Genomic DNA, 15,024 nt, shown 5'->3' with positions numbered 1-15,024 from the left:
CGGCTGAACTGGATAAGGGTAATGGGTTTACAGTAATTCTACTGGACCTTGCTAAGGTCTTTGACAGGATACCACATGAAATTCTAATCAGTAAATTGCAGCATAAGGGGATGGATATAGGGTTGGTGAGATGGATAGGAGGGTGGTTGACGGAGAGATATCAGAGAGTGGTTTATTCAGGAGTAGAGTCCACAAGACGTCCTGTGACTAGTGATGTGCCACAAGGATCTGTTCTTGGACCACTGCTGTTTAATTTGTTCATTAATGATTTAGGAAAGGATCTGAGAGGAAAAGTTTTGTTTGTGGATGATGCAAAGTTGGGTAGGGCAATAGTGAATGCAGATGATGTCAAAATTTTGCAAGATGATTTTAATAGATTGGAGGTCTGGGCTAAGGAGAATGGATGTCAATTTAATGTGGCAAAATGTAAGGTTATACATTTTGGGGTGAAAAGATTAGCAGCAGTTTACTACATTGGTGGAATTGTACTCCAGGAAATTGATGAGGCACGAGATTTAGGAGTGTTGGTGGATAAGGAGTTGAAGTTTAGGGGGCACATTGCAAAAGTGGCCAAAACAGCTCATCAAATCACTTGGTTGCTGAAGAATATGTTGACAAGCAGGTTATTGTTCCTCTGTATCAAGCCTTGATAAGACCCCATCTCGACTACTGTGCCCAGGTTTGGTCACCTAGGTTTCTTCTTGATGGGGAGGAGGTTGAGAGGATCCAGAGGCAAGTGACCAAGATGATAGCAGGTCTGTGGAATGAACCTTATGAGAACAGGTTGAGGATTTGTGGGTTGCAAAAATTGGTTGATAGGCGGAGGAAGGGAGATATGATTGAGACATTCAAATTACTGAAGGGTTTCTATAAAATTAATTCAGAAGATATTTTTGAGAACAGGGCTGGTTGTGGGAGGACTAGGGAACATCCATGGAAACTGGGCAAAAGTGTGGTTAGTAAAGGTGTTAGAGCTGGGTTCTTTACTTTTAGAGTGGTGAATGAGTGGAATGGGCTGCCAGAGTCTGTGGTGGATGCTGTGACAGTGAATGAGTTTAAGGCGAGGCATGATAGATACTGTATGAATGTCAAATAGTTGTGATGAATATGATTTGGGGTCTCTCTCGATGAGTCTAATGACTCCCTGGAGTTGTCCGTAATAATAATATTGCATAGTAAACAAGTGAATATCTCCTTTGAAAGGATATATTCAATTGCTTGCTGATTACTATTTCAGTATGTTCAGAGAATATATCTAAAGTTTTGAAGATCATACAGCATGTTGCTTCTGTGATAGGGATGCTATTAACGAGTAAGGAAGTTGGTTGTTCCACAGTAGAAAGACTTGATAGGACTGCAACCGGACTTGTGCATGTATGGTCACTTGGCTTTCCTGGTGATAAAGAATCTTTGGAAAGAGTTGAGAAATGAATAAATTAGGTTGTATGATTTTTCACTGGTTGGTTTAGACCACTCTGTTTGAGATCCCCAAGTAGCTTGGAAAAGTGTATACCATCTTTGACCTGTTAAGCAGGTTCATAGATTACATAATCCTTAACACACCTCATGATAATGTATTTATAGGCTTGCAACCATACATAGAACTGACAAAATACCAAGGCAGTATCAGAATGCTAGAATGATTATAAAGAGAAGCTGAGGGAATGCAAATTGAACAGCTTAACAGATAGGTAGAAGAGTGAGGAAATAAGACAGACATTTAAATTGAAGGAATTTTACCAGATTAATATGAAAGGGATTCATAAGTGGACATAGAAAAAGAAGTAAGGCTTGTACGAGATAAAGGAACAAGGAAATGATGTGGAGATTTTCCATACAGGAATAGCTGAAGGTATTGAATGAGACTTCTGAGTGTATCTGACACCATGGAAGACTGATCAATAATTGAATATTATTCAAAAATGTGAAACTCAAGACGTAATCACTGGCATGCTGGCTCGTGCAGGCTATTATCTCCACTACCAATTTTACAGGAATATTATTTATCAACAAACATCTGCTTAAACATTGCCTGGGACACTTCTTAAGGTAATGACATCCCCATGCTCAACATCTGTCAAAGATTTTTAGTTTCTAGAATTATTGGGGAACCCAATAAGGTGTTTACACTAGCCTTGGTTCTCAAAAAAAGTGTGCCAATGCTGTAAAAGATAGACTTCTGCTTATCATGAATGGCTCAAGACCAAAACTCCAGCTGCCCACTCTGCAACTTACAACCATTGTAAAAGAATCATCACCAGTCCAAGTCAGACTTTGAAAGGGCTAAATGCTGCAAACTCTCCTCCTGCACAAATGTCAGTTTCTCCTTCTGGTCCCTTGCCAAGACCACTAGGTGCAACTTCTGCTCACCCAGGTATCCACTACTTTTACAACCGGATGATACTGTAGTTACCTCACCTAAAGAGAGAGTCAGTGTACTGGCATCACTTTTCTCTTGAAATTCCTGCATTGATGATCTGGACAAAATTCCCACCAAACTACCAAGAACATCTCCCTTCATGTTACCCATAGTCTTCCGACAAAAAAAGAAATCCAAAAAATCCTCAATAAGGCATCTGGTCCTGATGGTATCCCAACTATTGTGTTAAAAAAAAAAATTGTGGCCCAGAACTAACACCTATCCTGTATCATGTCTTTAATCTATCCTATTCAAATGATATCTACCCTACAACATGAAAGCAGGTCCACATCCAGCCCATCCCATCCCAAAGAAAGGTGGTGATAAGTGAGCTAATGAACTACTATCCAATTGCTCTCACTTCTAGAATTATGGAGAAGGTCATCAACAACCAACTCTTGAACCACCTAGAGTCATACCAACTAATCACTGACCAGCAGTATAGATTTTTCCACTTGCAGTCTAGAGCTGATCTTCTTCCTTCACTACCCACCTCTGGACTCGAGCCATGGAGAAATTCATGTGGTTGCCCTCGACATTTCAAAGGCATTTGATCAAGTTTGGCACAGGGGCCTACTTAGCAAACTTTCTATGGTCTGCTTTACACACTCTGCACCTGGATCACCAACTTTCTCACTATTCATTCGCTACATGTCATGGTGGATGGTTTACTCTCCTCAGATTTTCCCACCAATGCAAGAATAACCCCAGGGTTCTGTTCTTTCACCCAGCCTCTTCCTCTTATATATAAATGACCTGTTCTCTGACTTCCAATCCTAGTTTTGCCAGTGACAGTACACCCCATTCCTCCTTTTCATTCAACAGGCCTTGTAGTGCTCAGGTATTAGAATCCTCAAGATCTACCATGACCAGTGACCTGAACTCAGATCTTCTAACTATATCCTAGTGGGGGCAAAGACAACGTTGCAAACTTCGATGCCACCAAAACTCGGAACTATCTGATTTCTTGCAAAAAAAGAGACCACATCCCTCTCCTCCCCTCCTTTACCTTTAGTGATGCTGAGATATTCAAACATTATCAGATTTCTCTACTCAGACTAACTTGCACCTCTGATCTTTCCTGGCACAACAACCACATTTCTAAGATTGTTCAGTTCTATCCAAAATAGGGCAATCCAGCTAATTAATGATCCTTCTCTCACATACTCACTTCAATCCCTCTCTCACAGACATTCAGTTTCTGCCTAGTGCCTCTTCTACAGTGCTCTTCTCAATTGGCCACTATTATTCCTCCACTCTCCTCCAAAATCATTAAAACAAGAGCCACTCTAACCACTACCCTTTCACAGTCCATCTTGAAACTCACCAAACCATTCATCCCATCTACTTCTGTCCTTTGGAACAGTCTTCCCCACTCTGCTGTTCAAGCACAATGTGAACAGACTCCTCCTTGCCCACACATAGCAATAATGTGCTATAGGTCATGTGGCCCTTCATGTGTGGATCAGATTAATAGCAGCTGCAACCCAGGCAAAATTAAGATGTTTGGTTATAACTGAATGCACGTTTACTTTTGGGTGGTTGTAATTCTCACAAAGAGAGAACCTGCTGCTTAATTTCCAAAGAGGGTGGGGATGAGAAATAGTTTAATAAGAGATCACATATATCAGATTTAATGAATTGAAAAAAGTGTTAGCAGATTGGGATGCAACTCCATTTATCATGTTTGAATTGCAACCATGGATTGGCTATGGATGTAAGAACTCAGCAAAAATCAATGAAAACATTTTGTGAGCATAAATGGGCTATTTGGAAATTACAATGAATAAAATATTCATTTTTTTTTGTATTCCAAATTGTTATAAAACTTAAATACACACACATTCTTTTAGCAATATTAAAATTTATCATTATATCCCTGCATGTGATTCTAATATTCCAAAATAATTCAAGTTTGATATCCTTATGTTAAAAAATATGAATAAAACTGTCATTCCCATGATCAATTTAATTTTAACCATATTTTAGCTGCATTTCCCCATTCCACAATTAGAAAGGCTTAAATTCACTTTAAAAATTTTAATATGAAATCCTCATTTACAGAAATGAAGCTTAATATGATGCTTTTTGTTGTGTAGGGATGTTTTGAAAAGTTAAAATACTTTGTTGAGAAGCATGCCAAAGTGGTTGGAGGAATTGGTGTAGGAATATCATGTCTCTTGGTGAGTAATTATATTATCCAAAATTTAGTATAGAACATTATAGTATACTTCAGTGTCTGGTGAAAGTATTGGTTTTCTATATTTTAGTTGGAATAATATGGGGAAACAAACCAAATGATTCATTTGCTGAAATATATAACACTCACTCCACAAGAAATCTAATCTTCTGTAGCAGAATGTAAAACTACACTACATCCAAAACCTAAGGATGAACACTATTTATGAATGTTACAGCTACAAATTCAGACAAATCCGCTTGCAGCAATTTGTATAACTGACGATTTCAAGTAGAAAGCAGGTACACGTTCAGATTTTTGAATCGTGTACAAAGGGATCATGTAGTAACACTCAACAGGATAAAGGGCAAAATGCTGTGCTAACAAAATTGTGTTCGAAGGAAGCTCTTTTTGTGAAGGAATAAAGTTGCAAATTTGGGTATCTTGTAATATCTCAATGACATCTAGATGATTTCATCATGTGGTGAAGAATTATTGGAAAACTTGAAAAGGCCACAGAATTACTGATAGCGACAGTCTGGAATCTGACATAGTATTGTGTCCAGGATCTGGGCAGCATTTCAAACTAATGGAATGCATTCCAGACATTTACTAAGATGTCACATTCACTATACCACAGAGAACGAAGAGAGATTTTTGGTTATAACGTCAAAACGTAATTGACGCACCATAGCATGTTGGTTGGTTCCATTCAATTTTCACTGGTATGCAGATATCTCAACAACTGTGGCAATACACCCAAAGGCCTATAATCTGCATCCCTTTATCCACAACTCATTTTCACTGATGTTGTATCTATAAAAATTGGACAAGACACCAATGGGCTAACACTCTTTACAGATGAGTTGTTGTTTTAGTCTTTCCTTTGATTCTAGATAACACTTGATCTGGCATGAAAGTAGTACTGCTTGCTACTATGAGAATGTTATTGAAAGGGATAGATATGATAATGGTAGGGGTCGGGTGTGGGGAGACATTATGCTTAATGGAGGCACAAGTGCCCGGAAAAAGTGACTGACTGGTGAACAATATTGCAACAAAGTTCTTCAGCATCATGTTCGATTGTTCCATGGTGCTGTAAAGCGAAGAATTCATTTTTACAAATGATATTGCCACACCACCTCATACACATGCAGTGGAGATACTTCTGGAGACTGAGGATATTAATTGAATTGAGTGGCCATAATGCTCCCCAGATCTCAATCCCACAGAACATGTTTGGGATGCAATAGGGAGACATATTGCTTCTTGAAATTCCCCCTCCAGAAAACAAACACCTTATCCTTGCTCTGAAGGAGTGGGCCAGTTTGCCTCAAGAACTCCTGAATCACTTGCTGCTTAGCATGGTATGACATTGTGAGAGCTTCATTGTAGCTCGCAGTGGACATATTTCATACTGAACTGTCTCTCTGCATAGTTTTCTGTAAGGCACTCTATGTTAATTCCTTAACTACATCCTTAGGAAATTTGTAGCTTTTGCCAAAAACATATTGCAACTTAATTTATATGAAAGTTATGACATTTTTGGTACTATAATTTATGTCCACTCATAACTTATTTTTAATGGTATTAACAATACCAAACGAACTATTCTATAAAAAAAGATGTTTTTTTACTTGTTTATATTTCACTGAATTTTAAATGAGCATCTTCAGAGCACAATACAGTATGTATACGCAACAGTGACTAAGTGGAAACAATATCAATTGTAACAGAAAAGATCTAAAGTCCTAATTTGCTGCCCTCTATGTGGGAGTTGCTCTTAAGATAAGTCTCCCAAATTTTCGGCAAATTAATACAGCCAGATTTGTTCAGGTTAGGAGAATTCTTCATAGACACTCGTGATTTGATAAAGTCTAAATCCCCCCCCCCCCAAATATCTTTGAATTATTCAATTTACTATGTATGCAGGTTACTTTACATGGGAAGGAAAAATCTACAAATATCAATGGCACCGCTATGGATCCCCCCCCCCCCCATTAGCAAACTTTTACATGTAACACTTTGAAAAATACAAGCCCCTAGTGTAGTTACGCTATGTTGATTATGTATTTGCCATTTGGCCCCTTGGACAAGACAAGTTGAATGCTTTTGTCACCTACCTAAACAGCCAACACCCCAAAATCTACTTCATGGTAGAAAAAGAATCTAATAACTGTTTACCTTTTCTTGACACATTGGTCACCTGCCTTTCAGATGGATCACTATCTTTTTCCATTTACAGAAAGCCAACACACACACAGAAAGATATCTACATAAACAATCACATCATCCAACCCAATAGTATGGTATTTTAAAAACACTTACACACAGAGCCAAAGACATTTGTTATAATGATACAGCTCGTTCACAGAACTCAAATGTCCGTGCCATACTTTCTTGGCCAATGGCTACAATTCCTATTCCTATAAAATAGATAAAATACTATATAGCCCCGTTACGTCTTTCACCTCTAATATACAGGAACACAACATTACCATTCCTATTCAAACTGCATGTTAAGTTAGCTGTTTTTTTTTTTTTTTAAGATTATATTTAATATTATTATTATTACATGACACCTCCAGGGAGTCATGTAATAATAATAATATTACATGACTCCCTGGACAGGGGACTCATCGAAGGAGGGCACCTACTCTACAACTCTTTGTCTCCACCAACTACAACTACCATCATCATTCACATCACCGCCAACCACTGGTATTTTCACAGTGAATCACGTCCATGCCCAAAGCAGGATTCAAATCCACAGTCTTTAGGCTGGAGAGCGGATGCGCTAACCACTTGGCCAACCAGGCCGGTATAATCGATATTAATATAAAAAGATATAAGTTGCTAATGCCTTTTATTTATTCCCATATAGGGAGTAAGTGAGGCTGTTTTAGCCCTAACTAACTTTGGAGACTGAGTGGGCAGTTCAATCTCCACTGGTAGCTAATCAGAGATATCTGGCCAAGGCTATCACTAATCCAATCGACACACACAGTGAAGAGACAGCTAACAAGTGCCACCATCTCGTGGTCCATAACTCTAACACAATATTTTTTTAATATCTGAAAATAGTGTGGGTTTCATGGTCGATTTTCTTGAGAGTTTACAGGCTGAAAAACCCAAGTTTCTAGGAGAAAAAAGCCGCTTTCCCATGCCAGTGATTGACTATCTCGGGAACCATGTGAAAAAGGGCTTAGAAAAATGTTCTCTAGATGGCAAGCAGATTTGAACTCAAGTCTTCCTTCATTTGGTTAAGTGCTATGGAGTGCAAATGCCACTTCCACTGACCTACACAGTCTCTAATCTATAAGTTCAAATTCTTATTTAGAATTGTAACTTCATTAGGGTAGGGCTGAGTTAACTGGTTTTAGAGAGAACAATTTTTCTTCTGCAGACTTATGACTGAAGACAAACATTCTACTAATAGCTTGGGTGGCAATGGCAAAATATCTAAGATTTATAGTCAGCAAATTGAAAGTGATAGGGAAGATAGATGAAATAAAAACTTAAACAGTAACTGGAAACAAAATATAGCAACAAACATCTTTTTCAAAATAAAGAGGAGAAAATGGCAATGGACAAGGTACATCTTGATAGTTTGAGAAAATTCATACTTAAACAAGGGCTTATTAAAGGTAATAGATTGTAGGGACTTGGGCTAATGGTGGACAGAGTTATTCAGAGGGTATATTGCAAAAATTAATAAAATAGCTCAAAGGATTACTTGGATGTTGAAAAACACACTAACAGATTGGTGTCTTTTTAAATAAAGAAAAGTTATTATCCCTCTTTATAAGGCTATGATTCAGCTGCATCTTGACTACTGGGCACAGATTTGGTCGCCTGTGTTACTTGGGAATCAGAAAATGGAAGAGAGGATTCAGAGAAGAGTGACAAAGCTGGTTGACTGGTCTGTGGAATGCACCATATGAGGATAGGCTAAAGATGTATGGGTTGCAAAGTTTAATTGACAGGTGGAAAAGAAGGAACATGATAGAAACTTAATAAGATATTAAAGGGGTTTTATAAAATTGACACAAAGGAAATTTTTCAAAATATGATGGAGAGAGAAACTAAGGGTAATCTGTGCAGTTGTATAAAAGGATGGAGGGTTTGGTATTCCATCTCTCTGCTGGTTGATTCCGCAACTGCATTTCATCCGATTAGCAAAGCTTGAAGCTTCCTCCTTGCCATCTTCAGGGATGCTTTCCATAGTTCTATTATTCAAGATGATTACAGGCACACTAGGGGTTGGACCCGGTACCAGGGCTCCCAGATAGTGACAGCATCAGCAGAGCATGAGATAGGCATCTCTATTTCATGGCTCTGTCGATGGGGCTTCCCTTTGTGAATCTTACAAGGTGCCCCCTCAACATCAATGGATTAGGGATGGTACCAGATTACTACCAGGATATGAGTATGTGGTCCTTATTAGGACTAGAATCAATGCCCTGCCCACGAGGGTCCATACAGCTCACTGGGGTAAAGATGACATTAACTGTAGGGCTGACTGCCACTACAGTGAAACTCTATCTCACATCTCTCAGTGTTGTTTTAGAACACACAGAATCTGTGTGTGGAGGCATGATACTGTGGTCTCCATATTGAAAAACCCATTTAAGAAATAAAGGTTGGGAGAGCATGGTAGAACCTCACTTCTGTACAGAGGTAGGCATAAGGAAACCAGATTTGATAATAAAGAAAAAGAAGTTTGGGTTATTGATGCCCAGGTAGCAGGAACTGGGTGCTTGCTCACCTGTAGCCATCTCAACAAGGTACAATACCTACAAGCAGAACCAAGACCTTCTAAGGCTAATACAAGAGGAGTTTGGGGCAACTCCTCACTTTATCAGTGATTAAGATTAAGTACTATATCCCATGACTGTAGCCTGTCTGTTCACAGGACCAGTTTGCCTGCTTGGGGGATGAAAAACCTCAGATAAACTGGTAGGAAAAACCCTGCTGTCCACGCCCAAGACCAGCTAACTTGGCTATGGCTGAGAAAGATCCTTAAGCTCCTCACATCATCCGCGGGAATCGAACCTAGGACGCTCCTTCAGGCATATGGTTGCAAAGTGCATAGTCACTAGGCTAACTGCACAGACATTCTGACAGTGAATAAGTTTAAGAAGAGGTATGATATGTTTTGTGTATAAAAGTTAGCGTGGGTCTCCCATGATGAGTCTCTGGACCCCATGGAGTGATACCTGTATAATAGTACTTGCAATCTATTTTAAAATTATCAGATTAATCAAATAATGTCTGTATTCTTCTGCATAAAGATTCAAAACTTTTCACTTTTTTTCTTCTCTAAAAATGCCTAGACCTCCTGCACATTCTTAGTGATGTGATATCATTCTATATACATTCTCCCCCATCCCATCCTTCCGAGAATCTAAATATATCACCAGACTTCAACCAAACATGGTGCCAATGATATACATACTGGCCACTGAATTTGAAACTTTTATTTATTACAATGTAGGACCTCCTTTAGCGTAAATTACAACTCATATGCAATTTGGCATAGATTCCACAAAGTGAGTGCTGGATTGCATCCACATCTGCAACATACCAGGCATTCATCAAACAGTCTGTTAACTGGCTCAGATTACACAGAAGAGGACTTTGCTCCTGGATCTGTTTTTTTTTTTACATGTTCCATACATTTTCAATGGGGTTCAGATCTGGGCTTTGTGGTGGTCATGGAAAAGGGTGGAAGTGGCCGTCATGCTCTCTGAATTCTGCTGAAGAATTTTCGTATGACAGACAGCAGCATTGTCATCCATGAAACAACCATTACCTGTAAGATGGATTTGATTGACAACAAAGCTCAGATATTCCTTGGAGGACAGCTCGCCTTTCAGAAATATAAGGGATCCATTCAGTGGTGTGTTGGTAAATTTTTAACAACCGGCTCGCTTTATGTGACCGTCGCATAAAGCGAGCTGGTTGTTAAAAATTCGTAAATCGCTATGCCTCTTCGACATTTTGAATAGCAAGAGCTGGAAAAAAAAAATTCTTAGCATTTTTCTAATGGAAAGGCATTATATTGTTCTTACATACATTTATTAAAAAACAGAAGAATATTTATTGTTGATTTTTTTTATTTCATTTTTTCAACTAACGGCTGTCCGCTTTTTCAACAGCAAAACTCTAACCTTGATTAAAATTATTTTAATTATAAAAAAATAAAAAAGAAATAAATAAAAACATATAAAGAAAATTTTCCTATATTACCTACAACTTACCTATTCTATAACCTGTATACCAATATGCCTATAACTTACCTACAACGATTATTATGAAATGAAATCCTGAACAAAATAAAAAAATGTAACACTAATATTACCACTCGTTTATGACTGGCACAATTATACACTGTGAGTAGTCGATCAAATGACCAGAGACTGTATCCATCACGACGAATTTTTATATTTATCAATAGTGCAACAATGTTGTATTTCAGAGAACTTAATGTTGCAAGCTCTTGGAAATTTGCTGAAAAATAAGGCATTCTGGAGTTTTGATAACGTGTTTGTGTTTTAATGAACAGACATTGTTTAGTCAATAAAATCGTTTCCAAATTCCCGTTCATAAATTGAGTTTGTGTTTTGTGAATTCTCCATTAGGCATTTATTTTTGATGATAAGAATAATATATGTAAGTGTTTATTATACAATTTCAAAATATTTATGAGAAAAAGTATATACTATCATTATCATTCATCATCTATCCTTTAATAAAGAATGTTAATAACTTGCTCGCCCGACTTAAAAACATTAACAACCAGCTTGCATGAGCCGGTTCCAACACAGCACTGGATCCATTCCATACCAACATAACATGCCTCACACCATGACACAGCCAGAATCTTGATTTGCATTTACAAGGCAAATTAGGTTCATTGCTTCATGGACTTTTGCCAAACTCTCTGCATACAGTGACACAGAACAAGGTGTAGAATAATTTCCACCTGTTAGTCCTTTCAAATCAGTGTTGGATGTACTAATATTTATTATTAACAGTAGCTTGCAACTATTGCATGTGGCAGTATGTTTCTTTTGAATGCCATCAACATATCCTAAGTTCACATGCAGGATGACAATTTAAAGTAAAATGTCAAATATTTTCATACCGAATAACAATTGTTTTAGTGATTTGTTCACACTAGAAACAATAATCCAACCAAGGAAACAAATCGCAGAAATCAAAAAAATGCATCCCACTTGGCATTTTTATTCAGGCCAACATCATCTGAAGTATATTTAGAGACATATCAGTGGCAAAAATGAGATTAAGATGTATGGTTTATCTAGTTGTATCAAAGGGCGAGACATCTACCTACTGGATCAGTGTAGTTAGAAATGGTAAAATCTGTAAGGAGGACAACTTTCTATATTCCTGGTAGCATCAAGAGCTCCAGTTCATTACATTGCTTGTAATCTTTTCATCTCAAAATGCATAAGTTTATACTTTGTCACAATAAACTGGCATATCTTTTATATGCCAGTTTAATGTGACATCTTATATGACAGTCTAATGTGACATCTTATATGTTTCATACATCATAACATATTCATTCCTGTTGGTATGAGCTTCATTATTCTGCCACTAATTATTACTATTAGTTTTGTTATGGGTCAAAGCTGTATAACTAAGAGGAGACCTCCACATAGCCTTTAAAGGAATGTGGAGAACAGACCAGGGCTTCTGACCTAATGTCCAATCCTCACCTTCTCGTGGTGAGGATTGGACATTAGGTATCCAAGTAGATACCTGTTGGGTATCTACTTGGATACTGAACGAACGAGGATGGGCTGGCAATTTGGGATTTAGCCGACCAAATTGTATTCTTATTGGTCAAACCAAAATAAAAAATGATGGTACAACATGACAAAATTTCATGCCGGCTGGGGCGTCGCCCGGTTAAACAAGGCCCCCGTTGTTTTCGCCAGGGAACCAGGGTGACAGCGAAAAGTCAGCTACTGGAACAAATCTGAAAATACACCCCAACTCAGCATCACCAGAGTTAAAGATCGGTACTATCAACATAAGAAGCCTGAATGGCAAAGAAATGGAGCTAGCTGAGGAATTAGATAAGTAACCAGATTGACATAATAGGGTTGACTGAAACAAAAAAGACAAAAACTGGTGAGATCTTTCTGAGCAATAAATACAAAATGTTATATTCAGGAAATGACAATCAAGGAAAAGAAGGAGTAGCCATAGTATTCAACACAAAATACGAGGCCAATCTTCTTGAATGGCAGGAAGTCTCAAGTAGAGTAATGTGGGCAAATATGAGAATGGGGAACTGGACAACGAGACTTATTTGTGCCTATGGTCCCACAGAAGGTTCTACTAAGGTAGAAGTGGAGGAATATTTTGAGGCTTTAGAAAAAGCAACTGACACAATGAAAAAGGAAACGTTGGTCCTTGTTGGGGATCTAAATAGCAGAGTAGGAAGTGATTGCCAGACATACAGAAATGTTTTTTGGAAAATTTGGAGAAAAGCGCCTTTTCTCCAAAGCGCCTCTGTAGCGCAATTGGAAGAACGACAGTACATTGCGCCTTTCGATTGATGGAGACGATTCGCAGTAGAGGTTCGGTGTAGTGGTCGAGACAGCTGTAGGTGTCCTCCTGCGATGAGTCGTCGGACTCCTTGGAGGTGTCAGGAATAATAATAAAGAGCAAAGCTAATAATAATGGCAAATATCTGTTGGATTTCTGCTCAGGACATGATTGGTTATTACTAACACCATGTTCCAACATAAAAATGTGCACAAATTCACATGGAGAGAAGAGGCAAGGAATAAGAAAAGTCTCATTGACTATGTTATTGTTGATAGTGATGTTTTCTCCCTGGTGCAAGACACCAGAGTGTATAGAGGATTTGAAATTGGAAGTGATCACTATTTAGTCTTGAGCAGGATAAAATTGAATTTCATATTGAAAATAATGATATGTAAGAAAGTTTTAAAGCGAATAAAAGTTGAGCAGCTCTCAGATGTGAACTGCAGACTGAAATACACAAAGATTATTGAAGAAAAAATGAAAGAGTTTGAGAACAGGAATCAAACCTTGGAGATTCAGTGGTAAGCCCTGAAGAAAGCCCTTATTGATTCAGCTAAAGAGGCATGTGGTGAAGTTGTCTGCAAGGATAGAAAAATCAGAACTCCATGGTAGACACAGGAAGTTAAAGAGGCAGTGAAGGAAAAGAAGAAAGCATATCAAACGTCCCTGGCAAATAAGTCAGCTTGTGCTCTTAGAGAATACAGAGAGAAATGCAAAAATGCTAAACAGTGTGTAAAACTAGCTAAACAAAAGTCATGGGAGGACTTTGGCAAGAATATAGAAAATAATATATCAAGAAGGTGGCAAAATATTCTGGAGGTTGTTGAAGAAGCTTAGGAATGGAGGAAAGAGTGCTGAAAAAGGAGTTAGAGATGATAAAAGTGAAAACTGGAGAAAAAGATATCCTTGAAGTATGGAGTAATTACTTCGAAAAACTGCTAAATGAAACAAGCAGTGATGACAGCACAGTGGTAAAAAAACACTGACCAGGCATGCAGTCAGGAATACATATCCATACTTGAAGTAGAAAAAGCCATCAAAGGCTTGAAATGTGGAAAGGCAGCAGGAGTAGATGATATTCAACCAGAAATGCTAAAATATGGTGGTATAAAAGTCTTACAGTAGCTGCACTGCATTGTTCAGAAAGCCTGGACAGAGGGACGAATTCCCAATGACTGGAGTAGAGCTCTCATAGTACCCATATATAAAAAGGGAGATAAAACTGAATGTGAGAATTACAGAGGTGTTTTCCTACTGAGTGTACCTGGCAAGATCTATGCAAGTATACTTGAGAAACGGTTGAGAAGAATTGTGGAAGAGAAGCTTTGTGAAGAACAAGCTGGATTCAGGCCAAATAGAGGCTGTCAGGATCAGACTTCACTTTACGACGACAAATAGTCGAGAAAGCATGGGAATATAACAAAGATCTATATTTAAGTTTTGTCGATTTGGAAAAGGCATATGCCAAGGTGCCAAGAGAAAAGCTATTCAATATGCTACAGTTATATGGTGTCAATGGGGCATTATATCAAGCAATACTTCTGTATTTGAGTTGTACGTCAGCAGTTAGAATTGAAGGAAGTACAGGAAGATGGTTTAATGTTAAATCTGGTGTGAGACAAGGATGTACATTATCCCCTCTGTTATTCATTATCTATATGGATCACATTATGAAGGAAAGTGGTATTAAACATGATATCAAAATTGGAGATGTTAATGTCAGCTCTTTGCTTTATGCGGATGATGTTATACTTCTAAATAAATCCGCTACAAGTCTGCAAGATTCTCTGACTAAATTGAATAGCTGTTGTAATAGATATGGTATGAAGGTCAGCAA

At 38.1% G+C, this 15,024-nt stretch overlaps 1 protein-coding gene across 1 annotated transcript in view; it reads left to right on the top strand.

The window, feature by feature from the left end:
- The window catches only part of Tsp74F (Tetraspanin 74F), a 230,465-nt gene that overhangs the window by 196,486 nt on the left and 18,955 nt on the right, over window positions 1-15,024 (top strand). The window contains exon 7 of the mRNA XM_090414691.1: window positions 4,519-4,602. Within this exon, the coding sequence (XP_090270817.1) occupies window positions 4,519-4,602 (84 nt within the window). The remainder of the gene's footprint in view (window positions 1-4,518; window positions 4,603-15,024) is intronic.

This window comes from Typopeltis vanoorti, chromosome 25 (assembly GCF_054136105.1).
Source record: "Typopeltis vanoorti isolate ZY-2024b chromosome 25, IOZ_Tvanoo_1.0, whole genome shotgun sequence".
Classification (NCBI taxonomy): Eukaryota; Metazoa; Arthropoda; class Arachnida; order Uropygi; family Thelyphonidae; genus Typopeltis; species Typopeltis vanoorti.
Note: the sequence above shows the minus strand (reverse complement) of the source record. Positions and strands in the feature narration are given on the sequence as shown.